Raw genomic sequence first — 13,892 nt, forward strand, 5'->3', positions numbered from 1 at the left:
CAGTACTTCTCATCAGATCTTAGATGTCAGAAATCATTAAAAAGAAAGCCAAATAAAATGTACATTGTGGTTGCGAAACTGTGTGTATTCAGTACATGAAGTTATCTGGCCTTCGCCTGTGCCACTGTGGTATCTGTTATTGATGCGTCAAAAGTAGGTACCACAAAACCAGATTCCCGGGGATTTTGCAGGTACTCCCCATTTAGGATCCCATCGAGGTGGTGAATTGGGTCAGTGTTCATGAGCCGTCAGCTAATCGGACGGGCCGTCCATGCCAGAGGATGGACTTTTGCAGAGTCCTATCGTCCCCGGCCGCCACCAAAGGATGCTAAGCTGGCTCTTGTGCAATCGCGGAGGCAGCGTGTTTGCGTGGGGGAGGATGAGCTGCTGGAAGGCGATATAAGGCACGCAGCGGGGAGCACGAGAGCAACCGGGGCAGCGGCGGGTGGAGGGAGCATAGAGCAGCCTGGCGATGGTAAGTGGGGTGAGCACAAGGTGAGATCTTGACTCTGGTGGGATCTCTCAGGACTGCTGCTGCAGCGAGCAAGGAGCGGAGCAGGGAATAAACTCTCTTCATCCGGAGGTCTGGTGGTCGCAGCCACTCAGGGTGGGGTGGAAAGGGGACGTGATGTCCTGCCAGACCAGAGTGGGGCTTTTGGCACTGGCTTTGCTCTGCTCTCAGCACACCTGCACGACAGGGAGGTGGCAGAGCATTGCTCCAGCCTCTGGCCCCGGCAGTCTCATATCCATGTCTCTGATAAGGAGACTCCAATGTCCCGGCTCATCCAGCACCGTGCCATTAATTTCCCTAAAGAAATCCATTATCTGTACCAATGGGGGAGATCAACTTAATCTGTGGCTTTGTGGCATTAATTTTAGTTGTGTTCAAGGCTTTGGGTTTCTTTAATGCTGTTGCCTCCATGTTATGAATATGGGTTACTGGAAAAGCGAGGATCCTTTTGCAAATCCTAACTTCAAAAGAGCTGTAGTGGGAAAAGGGAAACTCCTTTCCTCTTTGGGAAGCCTGGACTGATGCCTCAGCTGTGTGGTTTTAATCAGAGTGACTGTTCTTACTGAAATGTGGCTTTATCACTGCCAGCACATCCCTGCAGGTCTGAGGTCTGGTTTCTCCCACCCCCTCTTTCTGAAATAGCTACCTAAATTCAGACAGTCTTTGACCATTGTGTTAGCCTCCAGGAGGGAGGTGTTGCTGATCTGGCCCTTTGGGATAGGAAATGACTTTGTGCCATTGAACCTAGAGTTTTTGGAGGAAATACGGTACAGAAATTATCGCACCCATGCTCGAGGCTTGGCTCTTTCTGAATGACTGCAAACATCTCCAGTGAGCATGCTAAAAATCCAAGTTATCCAGAGCCTGCTTGTTTTTACAGGAAAGGACTGTGACATGTTTGCTGCTGGTCTCTGCCCTCTGCCTGGCTGGCTGCGAAGGCAACAAGAGTGAGTCTCCTTGCACACTGTCCCTGCTGGGTCACAGATGGGTAGTATGGAAAGGAGAGGACAAACCCTCACCTGATCCGTGCCTAGGTTCAGGGCACTGCTGAAGGCTGCTTAAGGGGACACAACAGAGCAGGGCTCGGGGGGCAGGAACTGGGGTGCAAGAGCTGACAAAACAGGCAGAAACCTCAGGCTCTCCATCCCAGCCTTGTATGGTATATAACCTGTGGAGATGGGCAGAGGTGCTGTGGTGTGCCGCTACTCTCCTTGCTAGCTGGTGGCAGGCTCCATAGCTCTGACCCAGATTATGGCCATGCTGAGGAGGTCCCCTGGGCTCTCAGTCACATCCTCCCAGCAAGCCGAGGCGGCAAGTTCTTCCTCGGATGTTCTTCCTAAGAGCTCTGGCTCTAGGCGAGGATCTTGGCCCTTGCAAGCTGTGCAGGGCTTCATGCCACTGGGCAAGTTCGCTCTCATGTCTCTTGGAGGGGAGGTATTCTTGCTGGGTTTCAGCTCACTCGCCTTCCCTTTGCTGCAGGTGAGCTGACGAGCTCACATGGCCCAAGGCAAAGGGTTGCCCTCCGTCTCAAGAGGAGCCAGGACGCCTGCCTGCCGAACCCGTGCCAGCACCAGGGGGACTGCCAGGTGATGGAGGACAGACCAGTTTGCAGCTGCAAACCAGGCTTCACAGGGACGTTCTGCCAAGGTAGGGCTGGGGATGCTGGTGAGCCCTCCTCAGTCTGCCCACGGGAACCAGAGGGAAGGGTGATGGGCACGGTGTGCTGATGTTACCACTGCTCTCCACTGCAGTCTCCAGGAGCACATCCCAGCTTCTGGTTCAGGTGCATTCCCCACCACCATGTCCTGACTACACGTTGGTACAAGATGTAGTCACAGGCTGTTTCCTTCCTCCCCAAAAGCCTTAATTCCTATAAGAAGGAAAGCTTGGCTGTCAAGAAGCCGTGCTATGGTGTAGCTGTGTCAGGGCAGCAGGGCATGCTGCGGAGCACAGCTGCCTCGTGGTCTCAGCACAACCAAACATGCACACCAGCATGGCTACTGTGAAGACTCCCTCCAAACACTGACAAAAACTATGTCTTCATCTGAAAGGGAGGATCACTGGCCCTGTCTGGTGCCCTTGGCAGACAGCAGTGATTCTGTAGACGGGCCTTGAAAGGGGCCAGACCCATGACACCTGCCTTTGATGTCTTGAGTTTAAGGACTGTGTCTGTTCAAAGCAGCAGCAGCCACAGATTTGTGCAGGTCTTAGGCAACCAGTACAAAATGACAGACTCACATTAACTTCTGCACGTTCCCAAAGGTTTGCCTTTTGCTCAGTGTCTCTGAAGAGCCCTACCATCAGCGTCCAACAAGGCTGGGATGAGGGTCTGTTGAGCTCAGTGGGACAGTGCTGACCAAGGGCTCCTTCAGGCTTCTTCCTTATTGCTATTGCAGATGGCTTTTTCCCCCAGATGTGGTACTGAAGTTGGCCTGCGAGGAAGAGCACATGAAGATGATGGTGAGGAAGGAGGTGTTTGAACTCTTGAAAGTCCCCTGGCAGCTCGTCCACTTGAAGAACCAGGCATGCAAGGTCTCAGAAAGGGAAGAAGAGGGTGAGCTGTTTTTTGCAGCCATTCTCACGAGTGAAAACCACACTGCCTGTGGATCAGTAATTCAGGTAAGGATCCAGCAGAGCCTCTCTGCATAGTTCTGAAGCTGTGAGAGGAGTAGACGTGCTGAGTGGGGACAGCAAGGGGAAGTCCTGGAGGATTTTCCTTTTATATCAAGGTGCTGTAACATTCTTGTTCCCCTTGGAAGGGTTCCCCGGGTGCTGTCAGAAAGCTCTTCTGCCTCCACCAAACCCCTGCTGGCAGCACATATTGTCTTATTCAGCAGAGCGTGGAAGTCTCAGTGTGCTCTTTACTAGCTGATAACAGCCCTTGGCTTTCTGGCAGCATCCTCTGAGCTCTGCAGCCCTGACTATAGCCCCTCAGTCCCTCACTTGATTCATGAGTCAGGGAGGGTGCAGAGGAACCAGTGTTCCAGCTCTGCATTGCACAGAGGGGCCCTCGCCTGTGGTCACTATGCTGACTCCTGCCTACGCCAGTGATAGTTGCCAGTATGGTTGCCCCCTGAACATGGGGCTTGAGGAAATCCCCCAGCAGGTATCCAGGAGGCCTGGAGCAGCTATAGCGGAGTTGCACCATCTGAACGGAAGCTTGGAGCTCTGTGTATGGGCTTAGACGTGGTCTGGAGACTTGATTTTTGTGTCGTTCCAGCAAAACAGCTCCCACGTGTCGTACTCCAACGTCATTGAGTCAGAGCGGGAAGCACATGGGGGTGTGATCTCCCGGAGTTTTCAGCTGGAGGTGCATTTTTCCTGCATCTACGCCTATGAGCAGGTGGTGAAACTGCCCTTCACTCTCACTGCTGTTGACAAGTGAGTGGTCCCTCTTCACTTTGCTGCTGACACGATATCTGTGAGCTTGCAGAAAAATAGATGCTTTCAATGAGGTGATCTGCAGAGGCCCAGGGGAACCTCTAGAGAGCCCTGGGAGCAATGCCACATCAGGGTGCTTCCCTTTCTCTTTCCAACACGGGTTTTCAGTGCAAGGTTTGGACCTGGGGCAGAGCCAAAGAGCCGTACACACAATCTACCTTTCTCCTACTGTCACTGCTTGAAACCAACTATCCAAAAAATAAAGCATGGGAGCTGGAAGATGCCCCACCCAGGTCCCTGTGGAGGTGCAGGTTAGGACCTCCTGGGTTGCTTTTCTCGTGGCCCTCCCTGGCCAGCTGGTCAGTGGAAACCCCTGGAGCTCCTTTCCTCTGTCTGCACACAGCGTGGACGTTCCAGCTGGGAGGCAGCTCAAGGCCTGACTCTCAGGAGGCTCCACCTGGGAGCAGAGGCACATCCAGAGTTAGTGGGCCTGCGCTGGTGGCCTGGTGTGCGCTACGTCCTTCCTGCCTTCTTGTTCTGCCTGTGATCTCTCTTCCTCTCCTCTCCTCTCCTCTCAGGCTGGTGCAGTTCATGGTCAGAGAAGGACACTTCAATGTCAGCATGAGGCTCTACAAGGCCCCCTCCTACCTCGAGCCCTATCACCTGCAGACTGCGGCCATCCCCATCACGGAAACGCTCTATGTCCTGCTGAAGATAGAAGGACAGCACCAGCTCAAGTACTTCCTGCTGAGTGTTGAGGACTGCTGGGCCACACCAAGCGCGGATCCCTACCAGGACGTGCGGCACGAACTCATTGAGAAGGGGTGAGTGGAGTGTAGCTCATCTGGTCTCCTTGCGCCAGGAGCACTGTCACATGTCTTTGCTGGATGCTGAAGACAGGTTGCTGTGAGGGAGCAATGAGCAATGACATCATTTCTCATAGGTGGAACCTGTGGTGGACACCATCACTGAATAGGTGGAACAACCCCATAGATGAGCTCCCTAAACACCCTGAACTGAGCCCCCTCTCCTGATCCTGCTCTGCTGCCAATAGTGCTGCCTTCCCTCTAGCATCACTTCTGGCCAGCTGGGGAGGCAAAGAGCAAGGAAGGAAGAGGGGAGACCTTGCTGGGATGTGCAGAGGTCTCTGTTGAAGAGCTTGCGTTAGAGGCGGCTGCAGCCAAGCTAAAGCCAGTAACATGGATATCCGGGAAGTGGGAGCCACAGCCAGGTTCACTGCACTCCTGCAGAGAAGCTGTGGCCCCACAGAGAAAGACATGAGCCAGCTCCTGCGCTGGTGGCAGCTCCTCCCTGAGCTGGGCACAAGGCAGGGTGCCAAGGAAAAGCATCCCCACCAGCACTGAGACAGAAATAGTCCTGTTCAGCAAAGCTTGGGGGCTGCACCCGGACCCTGTGTGCTCTGGTGTCCCAGGCTGCGATGCTCCCGCTCGTTTGCCACCTGCTGACTCAGCCATCATGTCCCAGGTGTCCCCACGATGAGACAGTGACGTACCTGAACACCATTGGAGAGAGCGCTACTGCCAAGTTCAGCTTCCAGATGTTTCAGTTTGTTGGTTACCCTGAGGTGTACCTGCACTGCCGTGTCCGGCTGTGTCTCCCTGACAGCCCAGAAGCCTGTGCCAAGGTGAGCTCTCCCAGTGGTCTGCACCGTGTCCTGACTGGACAGGGGGACCTCCCTTCCCTCAGCCTGCTGTTTGGAGAGCAGCTTTGCTCTGGTTTCGGGTCCCTCAGCGCAATGAACACCTCCCAGCAGCAGGAGCTTACCCCAGCACCCTGAACTAAAGTTATGAGGGCTTGAACCCACCAGAGAGCTCCTTTCCCTCATCCCTCTGTTGGGTATTTCTAGGAGAGGTTTATGCTAGGACTTGGGGAGGAGCAGGCTAAGGTCCTTCGGAAACCAGCTCCTGTCATGCTCTGGGGTCTTGACTGTTCCCAGGCTGCAGCCCCAACTGTGCCTCTGCCGGTGAGAGACCCCCAGGACAGCTCTGGCCCACCCAAAACGGGCTTGTCCCCTGCCCTCTGGTCCCATCACCCTTCCCTTGGCTTTGTTGACAGCAATGCCCCAGGCACTGGATGAGCAAGCGGGCTCTGGCGAATGACTACAATAAGATTGTCTCCTACGGGCCCATCCACCTGCTGGCTGCTCCTTCCTTGGGAGCAGAGACCCACGGTTCTGGGACTGACCAACAGGACCTGAGGGGTATGTATGTCCATGCAGGGAGGGCGGGAGCAGCTCGCAGACCCTTGCAACTGCCTAGGCAAGGCCAAGTTATTAAAAAGGGCTGCTAAAATCACTGCCCTGCACAGAAACACGGAGTCTTTCAAGTGTCACGGCCATGCACGACGTGCTTCAGAGGCCAAACCAGCCCAGGGAGGTTAGCTCTGCATGAGCGGCTCCGTGCCAGGCACAGGTCAGGCCGAGCAGGGGAGCTGGGTGGGAGGGAGCAGAAGCCAGAAGGCTGTCGGTGCAGCACCTGAGGCGAGGAAGGCTGGGTTTTTATGCTGGTCCTCTACCTCAACCCAGCAAGGCAGGCTCCTTCTGAGCACCGAGGTCTATCGGGGGGATCCAGGAAGGTCCAGGAGCAGCGGGCAAGCCCACCTACAGCAAAGCTCAGAGCAGGCATGAATGCCAAGCTGAATGGAGCCCCTGGATAGTGGGTGTGAGTGGAGGCCCCAGGTGAGGCCAGTTGGGGCGATTGAGTCCTGTTAGTGCCCCCAGGGCCCCGAAGTACCCCCAGCTCCAGAGGCTCTTACCCTTCACAGGAGATGACCTCCCCCGAATCTGCCCCCAGCCGGGAGATGCCGTGCCAGGGCTCGGTGCCAGCTTGGGGTCCCAGCTCTGTAACCAACTTTTCTCCTCTTTGGCAGGACCCAACCTGTGGCTCCCTGGGGCCCTCATCCTGCTGTGTGTGCTTAGTGTGCTCACTGTGGCCGCTGCGGCTGTCAGCACACGGCAGCAAACAGTGTAGAAAGTGGCTGTTTCCAAATAAATGTGACAGTAGCAAAGAGGGTCTCACCTGTGTCTTTACAGGGTTTTTTTTTGGGGTGGAGGTGATGATTGGATGCAAACGGCGCTTGAAGGATGAGTGTTTCAGAGTTTTTCTGTTCCCTGTAGCATCTCTAGGATCTTCTCATCCCCTCCTGGCTCGCAGCCTCTGGACTCAAAATATGTATGCAGGGATGGGAGGTTCCTTCCTCCTGCTTTCCTCCTCCCCAGAGAGTTACTAGGTGCGTGGGGAGGTGGAGGTAGTCCCACTAGATACTTGCCCACCAAAGCCCACCACTTTGCCTGGTTCCATGTGACACAAATGTAGCACAAGCAGAGCGTGGGCTGCTCTGCATGTACACGTGTGTGTACTTACACCTACCCATACAGATTTCTTCCTTCATTCATGACAGATTTCTCCTTTCATTCATGACAAATTGGCAGCAAGATTTTTGCCCACTAATACATTCCTGGTATAAAGCGAATAACCAACAATATTGTAAACATCAAAGACAGAATTCATAGTGCTCAGACAGCTGGCAAGGATTTAATAGTAAAATGCAGATAAGAGGAAGACAGTTGTTTTCCCTGCGAGGTGGCTGTGTGTGTACATTCAGCTGAAGCACGGTGTCCTCACAGAAATCATTGCTGGCTCCAGAGGGTGTTTTGCAGGAGGGACATCCAGCAGGTCCCTGCCTAAACCGCTTGGAGGGGGTGTATTGCAAGGAACCTCATGGGATTTCTCTTTTTTTTTGCTAATTCCCAGACCTGAAGCTCCTGAGTCTGGGCTGGAGCAAGTCAATCCTCCCACCTCCAGCAGCAGGAAAAACCCCACCAGGCTGGTCCAGCACCAAAGGCCAGCTCTGGCAAAGGGAGGCTCCATCCCGGCTGAAGGCAGGTCATTCGTGGGCTCCCTCCTCACCCCCACAAGACCCCCTGGGCAATGAAGTCAGGGGCACTTCGAGACCATGGGGGAGCTGCAGCCTGGAGGGACTTTGGCCAAAGGGACATCTCCAGAGCTCCTAGCCTGAGGCAGGCCACTAGGAATGAAAGGGCTGAAGCAAAGAGCCCTGCTAAGGTGGATTGTGCCCACTGAAGGGTAAACTGAGGCACAGTAACTGAGCCCTCGTCCTCTGTGGGGAAGCTGCATCCCTCGGGATCGGAGCTCGCTCTCGGCAGGCGCACACGCGGGCAGGCAGGGAGGGCTGGCCGGCAGCTAGTCCTGGGAGACTGTGGTGGTCTTGTCATGTCTGATGATGTGGGAGAGGGAGCCAGTGATCTCCTTCATCTTCGGGTAGTAGAGACTGGCCAGCCAGATGAATATGAAGATTCCTGCAGGGAAAGGAAGGCGGACACTCAGCGGGAGATGGTGGGAGGCACCCTGGCAGGGTGCTGCTGGCACTTCCCTGCTGCTCCCAGGGGTTCCCCCAGCTCCTGCTCCTGCAGGAGGGTCTCCCCATGCTTCAGGTGAGCCATTTGGCTGGGACATGCCCTGGGTGGGTAATATGCCCGTTGCTCTGCTAAGGAACTGCTGCCTTGGAGGAAAACTGCCCCCAGTGGAGTGGATACAGTTGGGAGCCATGAGCAGCTCCACGCCAGTGGCTGGGACCTGCTGCTTGCATGCCCTGACAAAGTGAAGGGCGTGACAGTGCTGGGAAGATGCTGGTGCCTTGGGACCCCTCCTCAACCCACTGCCAGGCTGGCTCCTGTCTCCGTCTTCCCACCCGAGCCCAGAGAGCCCAGCTCGGAGCTGGCTCTGACCTTGGAGAGAGTTGAGGATGGTAAAGAGGTAGATCATGGGCACAGAGGAGGTGCCGTGGGTAAGGAATGCCAGGGCCCAGGTGGCTCCCAGCAGGCAAAAGAGCCCCATTGCCACCAGGGCCACCTTCCAGGCCTTGCGGTCTCCCTGCACCACCCCAGTGCCCTGCAAGCAGCAGCTCTTCTGGGTCACCACCCCGAAGACAGCCATGTTGAAGAGGAAGATGAGGCCAAAGTAGCCACAGTTGGTGATGTAGTGGACCAGGAGATGTTTGGAAGTGATCCAGCACCTGAAAAGAGACAACCATGGTGCCTCCAGCATCTCTGCTAGTCCTGGAAACACCCGAGGGAGCCTCCCCCACGGGGACATGTTTGGGGATGCGGGGACACCCTTGTGCTGGTGGGGTTTTCCAAGGCCAGGGTGAAGCAGCGGGGGACAGCAGTGTGGATCCACTGCCCTCATGTTGCTCAGCTGGGAGGGAGCCTGGGCAAGCTCCAGGTGGACCTTGGGTGTCCCTCCATGACCCAGAGCCTTGCAGGCATGACTGAGGATGCTCGGCACGAGAGGTGGTGGTGGTGGTGGTTACCATGGCTGTAGCTGCTGTGTTGTAACCGCAATTAGGGAAGCGGAAGCGTGGCGTAAAGCTGAGCAGGATGGGTGCAACCCCCCTGCCGCTGCACTCCCGGCAGGACCAGGTTACTGTTCCCCGTGCCAAAGGGCCACCTAAGCCCTGTGGGCAGTGGCACACGCACAGGTGGGCTATGACCTGGTGGTCTGCAGTCTGGACGCTGTACTCGCCGTAGCTGCCGATGACTCCTGCCACCCCCACGATGAGAACGGGGAAGCCTGGAAGAGCAAGGGAGACACATGGAGGAGGCCAGAAAGGCAAGAGGCAGGCGAGGTGGTCGGTTTGGGATCTCAGCATGGTCCTGTACATGCTGACCTCTGGGAAGATGGGGCTTAGGGACCCGCTGAGGTTGCACAAGTACCAGGGGCACAACGGTTGCTGCTGGGACATGATGTGGAGAGGGAAAGACAGCGCTGGGTGCTGGGGCTCAAGATGTCCCCTAACCTCTCTGCAGGATCATCTGCTCAGGTGCTCCCCAAGGTGCCGTGGAGGGCTGGCAGCGGGGGAACAAAGACTTCTGAGGACATTACCTGCTCAATGAGCAGGAGGCTGGTCCCTAGTGGGATGGAGGGTGCCTGCAGGTGCTGCCCTGAATCTGGTGCACTGAGCTCATATAAGACACTTGCCAGCCCTGACCACACCATTTGGAAGAGGGGGCTTGCTCGCTGTCTGCCCATCACTGCATCACCCTGTTCCCCCTCGGGTTGTAACTCATTGCCTCCCTCTCACCCAGCCTGGTGGTGCTCACCCCAACCGACTAGGCACAGCTTTGCCAGGTAGTGGTGGATGTAGGTGCCGAGGACCTTGACGAAGAGGAGGTAGAGCTGACAGCCCTCCAGTGCCGTCCAGGTGAAGCAGCAGAGCAGGCAGTAGTGGGTGAGCCCCCCCAGGACCTTGCAGGTCCCCGCCTGGGTCCCACCAGAGAGCCCGCTGTTGAGCAGGAAGGCCAGGTTGAGGAGGAGCAGGCTGCCCACGAGGTTCACATGCAGTCCCAGGTTGATGCGAAGAGTCTCCTCGGACCTGAACCTGCACCTGAGTGTCCCCAAAGGGAGCAGAAAAGGCAGGGCCCCATGCCGTATCACAGCAGGCTCATGCAGAAGCACTGGAATTACCTCACCAATCTCCCCCAACGAGTCCCCAGGGATGCTGCTGGCACATCCTACCTTAAGAAGATGCAGAAGGCGATGGTGAAGATGGAGAAAGCCATGGCTACCCCACAGCCAGCAGTGGCAACAGTCATCAAGGCCTCTGCTGTGGACCTGTCCAGAACTGGGTTCTGCCAGACATGTACACGTTGGGTTAGACAGGCCCTGTACCAACCTAGAAAATCCGACTGCAGCTACCAGAGCCGTGGGGCTGATAACCCCAGTGGGCTGCTGCCCATGCAAGCCCCCAGTTTGTCCCCCCAGAAGGTCATTGGCGGGAGCAGGGCAGTGTTGGCTCAGAGGAGGTGGTCCCTGGGGTGGGGTGAGGGATGAGAGAAGGCTTTGGTGGAACAGGAGATGGGACCCCAAGCCTTGCTGCGCCAGAGCCTGCACTGGACCCGGGGCCTTTTCCACCCTGTATCCACTCTGCTAGGCTGCTACTGCCCTCCTGAGCTGAGGCTGGCCTTGATTTTGGGACCTGGGCTTTCCTGGGAACAGCTACAACTGTCCCTGTGCAGCTACTCATGACAGCCGAGGAGCCACAAAGAAGGGGCAGGCAGCACAGCCAGGGTACAAGCGGGAGCTGCGGGGGAGTGGGATTGTCACCAGGAGGAGGGTGAAGAAGGTGAGGTGGTCGCAGGAGCAGACTGTCCCCTTGTCCCTGGGCTGCGTGACACATCCGCTGCTGCTCCAGCCTCCTGCCTGCCCTGTGACAGGCACAGGGCGACAGCCATGAGCGCTGTGCACAGCACCCCTGCCCGGCCCCGTGCCTGGCCCCGCTGAGGACCGTACCTTTGCTGGAATCCCAGAAGACGCACTGCGGGGTGACACCCTGCAAGGGGGGACAGCAGTGTCAGCCGATGCCACAGTGAGGGGCACTGGAGGAGACATGGAGGGGGGACGCAGCTCGCTTACGTGGGGCAACTGCCCATGGGCGAAGGTGAGCTGCACGGGGTCCCGCAGCCCCGAGATGCTCATCTCTCCCACCGTGATGCCCACCACGGTGTCGTCCAGGACCTGGCCTGTCTGGTTGACCTCCTGCACAGGGGCAACGCTGCATGAGCCGAGCTGGCAGGCAGCGAGTGCTGCTGGACGAAGGGATGCTGGCAATGCCAGTTCATACCTCGAACATGCCAAGCTGCTGGATGTTGAGGACTACCACCACCACACGCGTGGTCTGGCTGCTCAAGGACTGGAATATCTCCCTAGGGAGCTGGATTTTGCCTGCCTTCTCCTTCTCCATCATGCTCAGCGTCCTAGGGCCCTGCAGCGGAGAACAGCGGTGGGGGGTTTCTTGCTGGCCACATCACCCCTCTGCTTGGGGTTCACTAACCTTGCTCCAGGCACAAATTCAACCCTACCCAGGTGGGTTTTGCTCAGAAACATCAGCAGAAGCCCTGAGGGTAGAAGGGGAGAACCTTATCCCCAGCACCCAGAAACGAAGGGGCAGAGCTGGGAGCAGCTCCCAGGAGAGCCCAACCCACCATCACCCCAAGGGACGTGGTCTCCTGAGACATCCAGGGAGCAGCAGAGCCTGGGGGTGGGCAAGAGGCGCAAGGTCCCACACATTCCTCCTCCTCCTCTTCCTCCCCCTCTCCCTGACCACCCGCCTGCTGCTGGGACAGCCCCTTGGGGTGGGCTCTTCCCCCCTCTCAAGCACCATTTCACGGAACTCCTTGCCAAGGAATGCTAGAGCTGATGTGGGTCCATGATGCAACCATGGAGTAGGGTGGAGGAAGAGCACGCCATGGCATGCCAAGCCCCAGGGCAGGGACCGAGGGATGCTTGGAAGGCACAGGGCCTTCTGAGCAAGGGAGAGGAACGCATCTCACCTCTGTGGGGGAAAAAGTGATGAGGACATCATGGGTCACAGCCCTGCTGACATTCAGGAGCAGCACCTTCAGCCCAGGCAGCCTGCTGCTCACCTCCGGCCCCCCCGACTGCAGCATCCTGCAGGGCAAGAGGGCTGTGAGACCAGTAGACACGGGGGGCTGAGCCCCCAAACCCCACCATGGCCACCCCTGACGGCTACCTGAGCCAGTGCTCCCGCAGGCAGGCACAAGCGGGGCTGCTGGAGCGCGCCAGCTCCGGGCAGTGCCGGGGCAAGTCAGAGCTGGAGGTCCCGTCACCTCGCTCCTCCAACTCCACCGTGTTGCAGCACTGGTGGTAGCTGTCACCCCGCTTCAGGTCTGGGGAGGAGGGGAGCGGGGTAACTGCTGGGTGCTGGGGCACCGGGCAGGCACCAGGGCAAGGGCGGGGATGGGGGGTACCACTCACCGGCGCAGCTCTCCTGTTCCCCAGCAGTGTCTGGAAGAAGAGTGCATGGGGAAATGGTGGAAAAACCACAAAACCTAGGGTCAGTCCTCCCCCTGCCCACAGGGGAAGGGGGAGGCAGGAGAATCTGGCAGCTGCCGGGTTCAAAAGGAGCAACCCTACAGTTACATGGACTTCAAAAAGCAACCGGACAGTTGTTGGGGCTGGTAAAGGCAAAGCTAGCATGCCTGCGTTGACACGTCCACCGCGTCCAGCCGCCAGGGTGGCTCACAGAAGAGCCTGGGTTGCTGGGCCAGGGTTTTAAAACAGCCCCCAGCAGCAAACCCCTCCACTGCCAGATCTCTGCACATCCCGGGGGGGACCCTCCCTTCTGGCCCAGCCACATTTTGGAGTGACACCCCGCCATGGTCTTTGAGTCAATACTTTCTCAGAGGCAAATGTACCCCTCCAAGCCCACGTACACCCCAAGCCAGGGATGCCTGCCTCCCCCTCACTGGCCACTCACCGGGCAGCATCAGGAGCAGCAGGACAGTGCCCAGGAAGAGGTTCATGCTGCTTTGTGGGGTCTCCTGGCCGCCCGTGGCCATCCCACAGTGATCTGCTCCCCCCTTCTCTGCAGTTCTGCTCCTCCCCAGGTTCCCCCAGGGCTTGTAGCTGCTCCTGAGGCAACAGCCGTGTCATTTCCCTTCTGCGAACCCCTCACGCTTTCCTTGTGGGTTGGCAAGTGACGTTCTGCCCCAGCTCGCAGCAACGGCAATAACCATCAGAACCACGTCGTTTCCCTCTTGGCCACTTCCCCCAGCTGACTCCTTACTTTCCCCTTCTCACCCCCCATCCTGCCAAATCCTTGGTTGATGGCCCCCAACAGACCAGTGACGTGTTGAAGCAAGCATCCCCCTCCCAAACCGAGCAGGCTGCCGGGCATCGCCGCGATGAAACATCCCCTTCGTGTCACGGTCCCCCTGCTCCAGCCGGGGATGCTCCAGTGACAGGGATGACTCAGAAGTGATGCATCACCTGGAAGGCGAACCGGTGGGATGGCAGACGTGGTGCTGCGCTGGTGAGCGGCACAGCCAGGAGAGCCGCGCTCCGCGTGGCCCCACAGCCACCGAGGGAGGCGATTCCCATCTTGTGAAGCTTCTCTCTTCATATCCCTGTCCTCCACTGGCCTTCCTCTTCACCGGGTA

General features: G+C 57.4%; 2 protein-coding genes across 2 annotated transcripts; one reads left to right on the forward strand and one right to left on the reverse strand.

The window, feature by feature from the left end:
• The first annotated feature begins 426 nt into the window (after window positions 1–426).
• LOC104363079 (uromodulin) lies at window positions 427–6,919 on the forward strand. Its single transcript, XM_032992823.2, has 9 exons — window positions 427–475; window positions 1,392–1,458; window positions 1,991–2,158; window positions 2,925–3,130; window positions 3,732–3,892; window positions 4,471–4,716; window positions 5,378–5,537; window positions 5,969–6,113; window positions 6,782–6,919. The coding sequence occupies exons 1-9, from the start codon at window positions 473–475 to the stop codon at window positions 6,880–6,882; spliced, it is 1,257 nt and encodes a 418-aa protein (XP_032848714.2). The 5' UTR covers window positions 427–472; the 3' UTR covers window positions 6,883–6,919.
• Window positions 6,920–7,435: 516 nt separating this feature from the next.
• On the reverse strand, window positions 7,436–13,389 carry ADGRG3 (adhesion G protein-coupled receptor G3). The gene is made up of 13 exons (XM_032992822.2): window positions 13,211–13,389; window positions 12,709–12,738; window positions 12,464–12,620; window positions 12,264–12,381; window positions 11,555–11,695; window positions 11,347–11,469; window positions 11,224–11,263; window positions 11,038–11,138; window positions 10,450–10,562; window positions 10,035–10,318; window positions 9,411–9,504; window positions 8,661–8,947; window positions 7,436–8,231 (listed from the first exon to the last, which is right to left on the reverse strand). Exons 1-13 carry the CDS (start codon window positions 13,290–13,292, stop codon window positions 8,116–8,118), a joined length of 1,686 nt encoding a protein of 561 aa, XP_032848713.1. The 5' UTR covers window positions 13,293–13,389; the 3' UTR covers window positions 7,436–8,115.
• Between the last annotated feature and the right edge of the window lie 503 nt (window positions 13,390–13,892).

Source organism: Tyto alba, unplaced genomic scaffold, assembly GCF_018691265.1.
Source record: "Tyto alba isolate M040663 unplaced genomic scaffold, T.alba_DEE_v4.0 Super-Scaffold_26, whole genome shotgun sequence".
Lineage (NCBI taxonomy): Eukaryota > Metazoa > Chordata > Aves > Strigiformes > Tytonidae > Tyto > Tyto alba.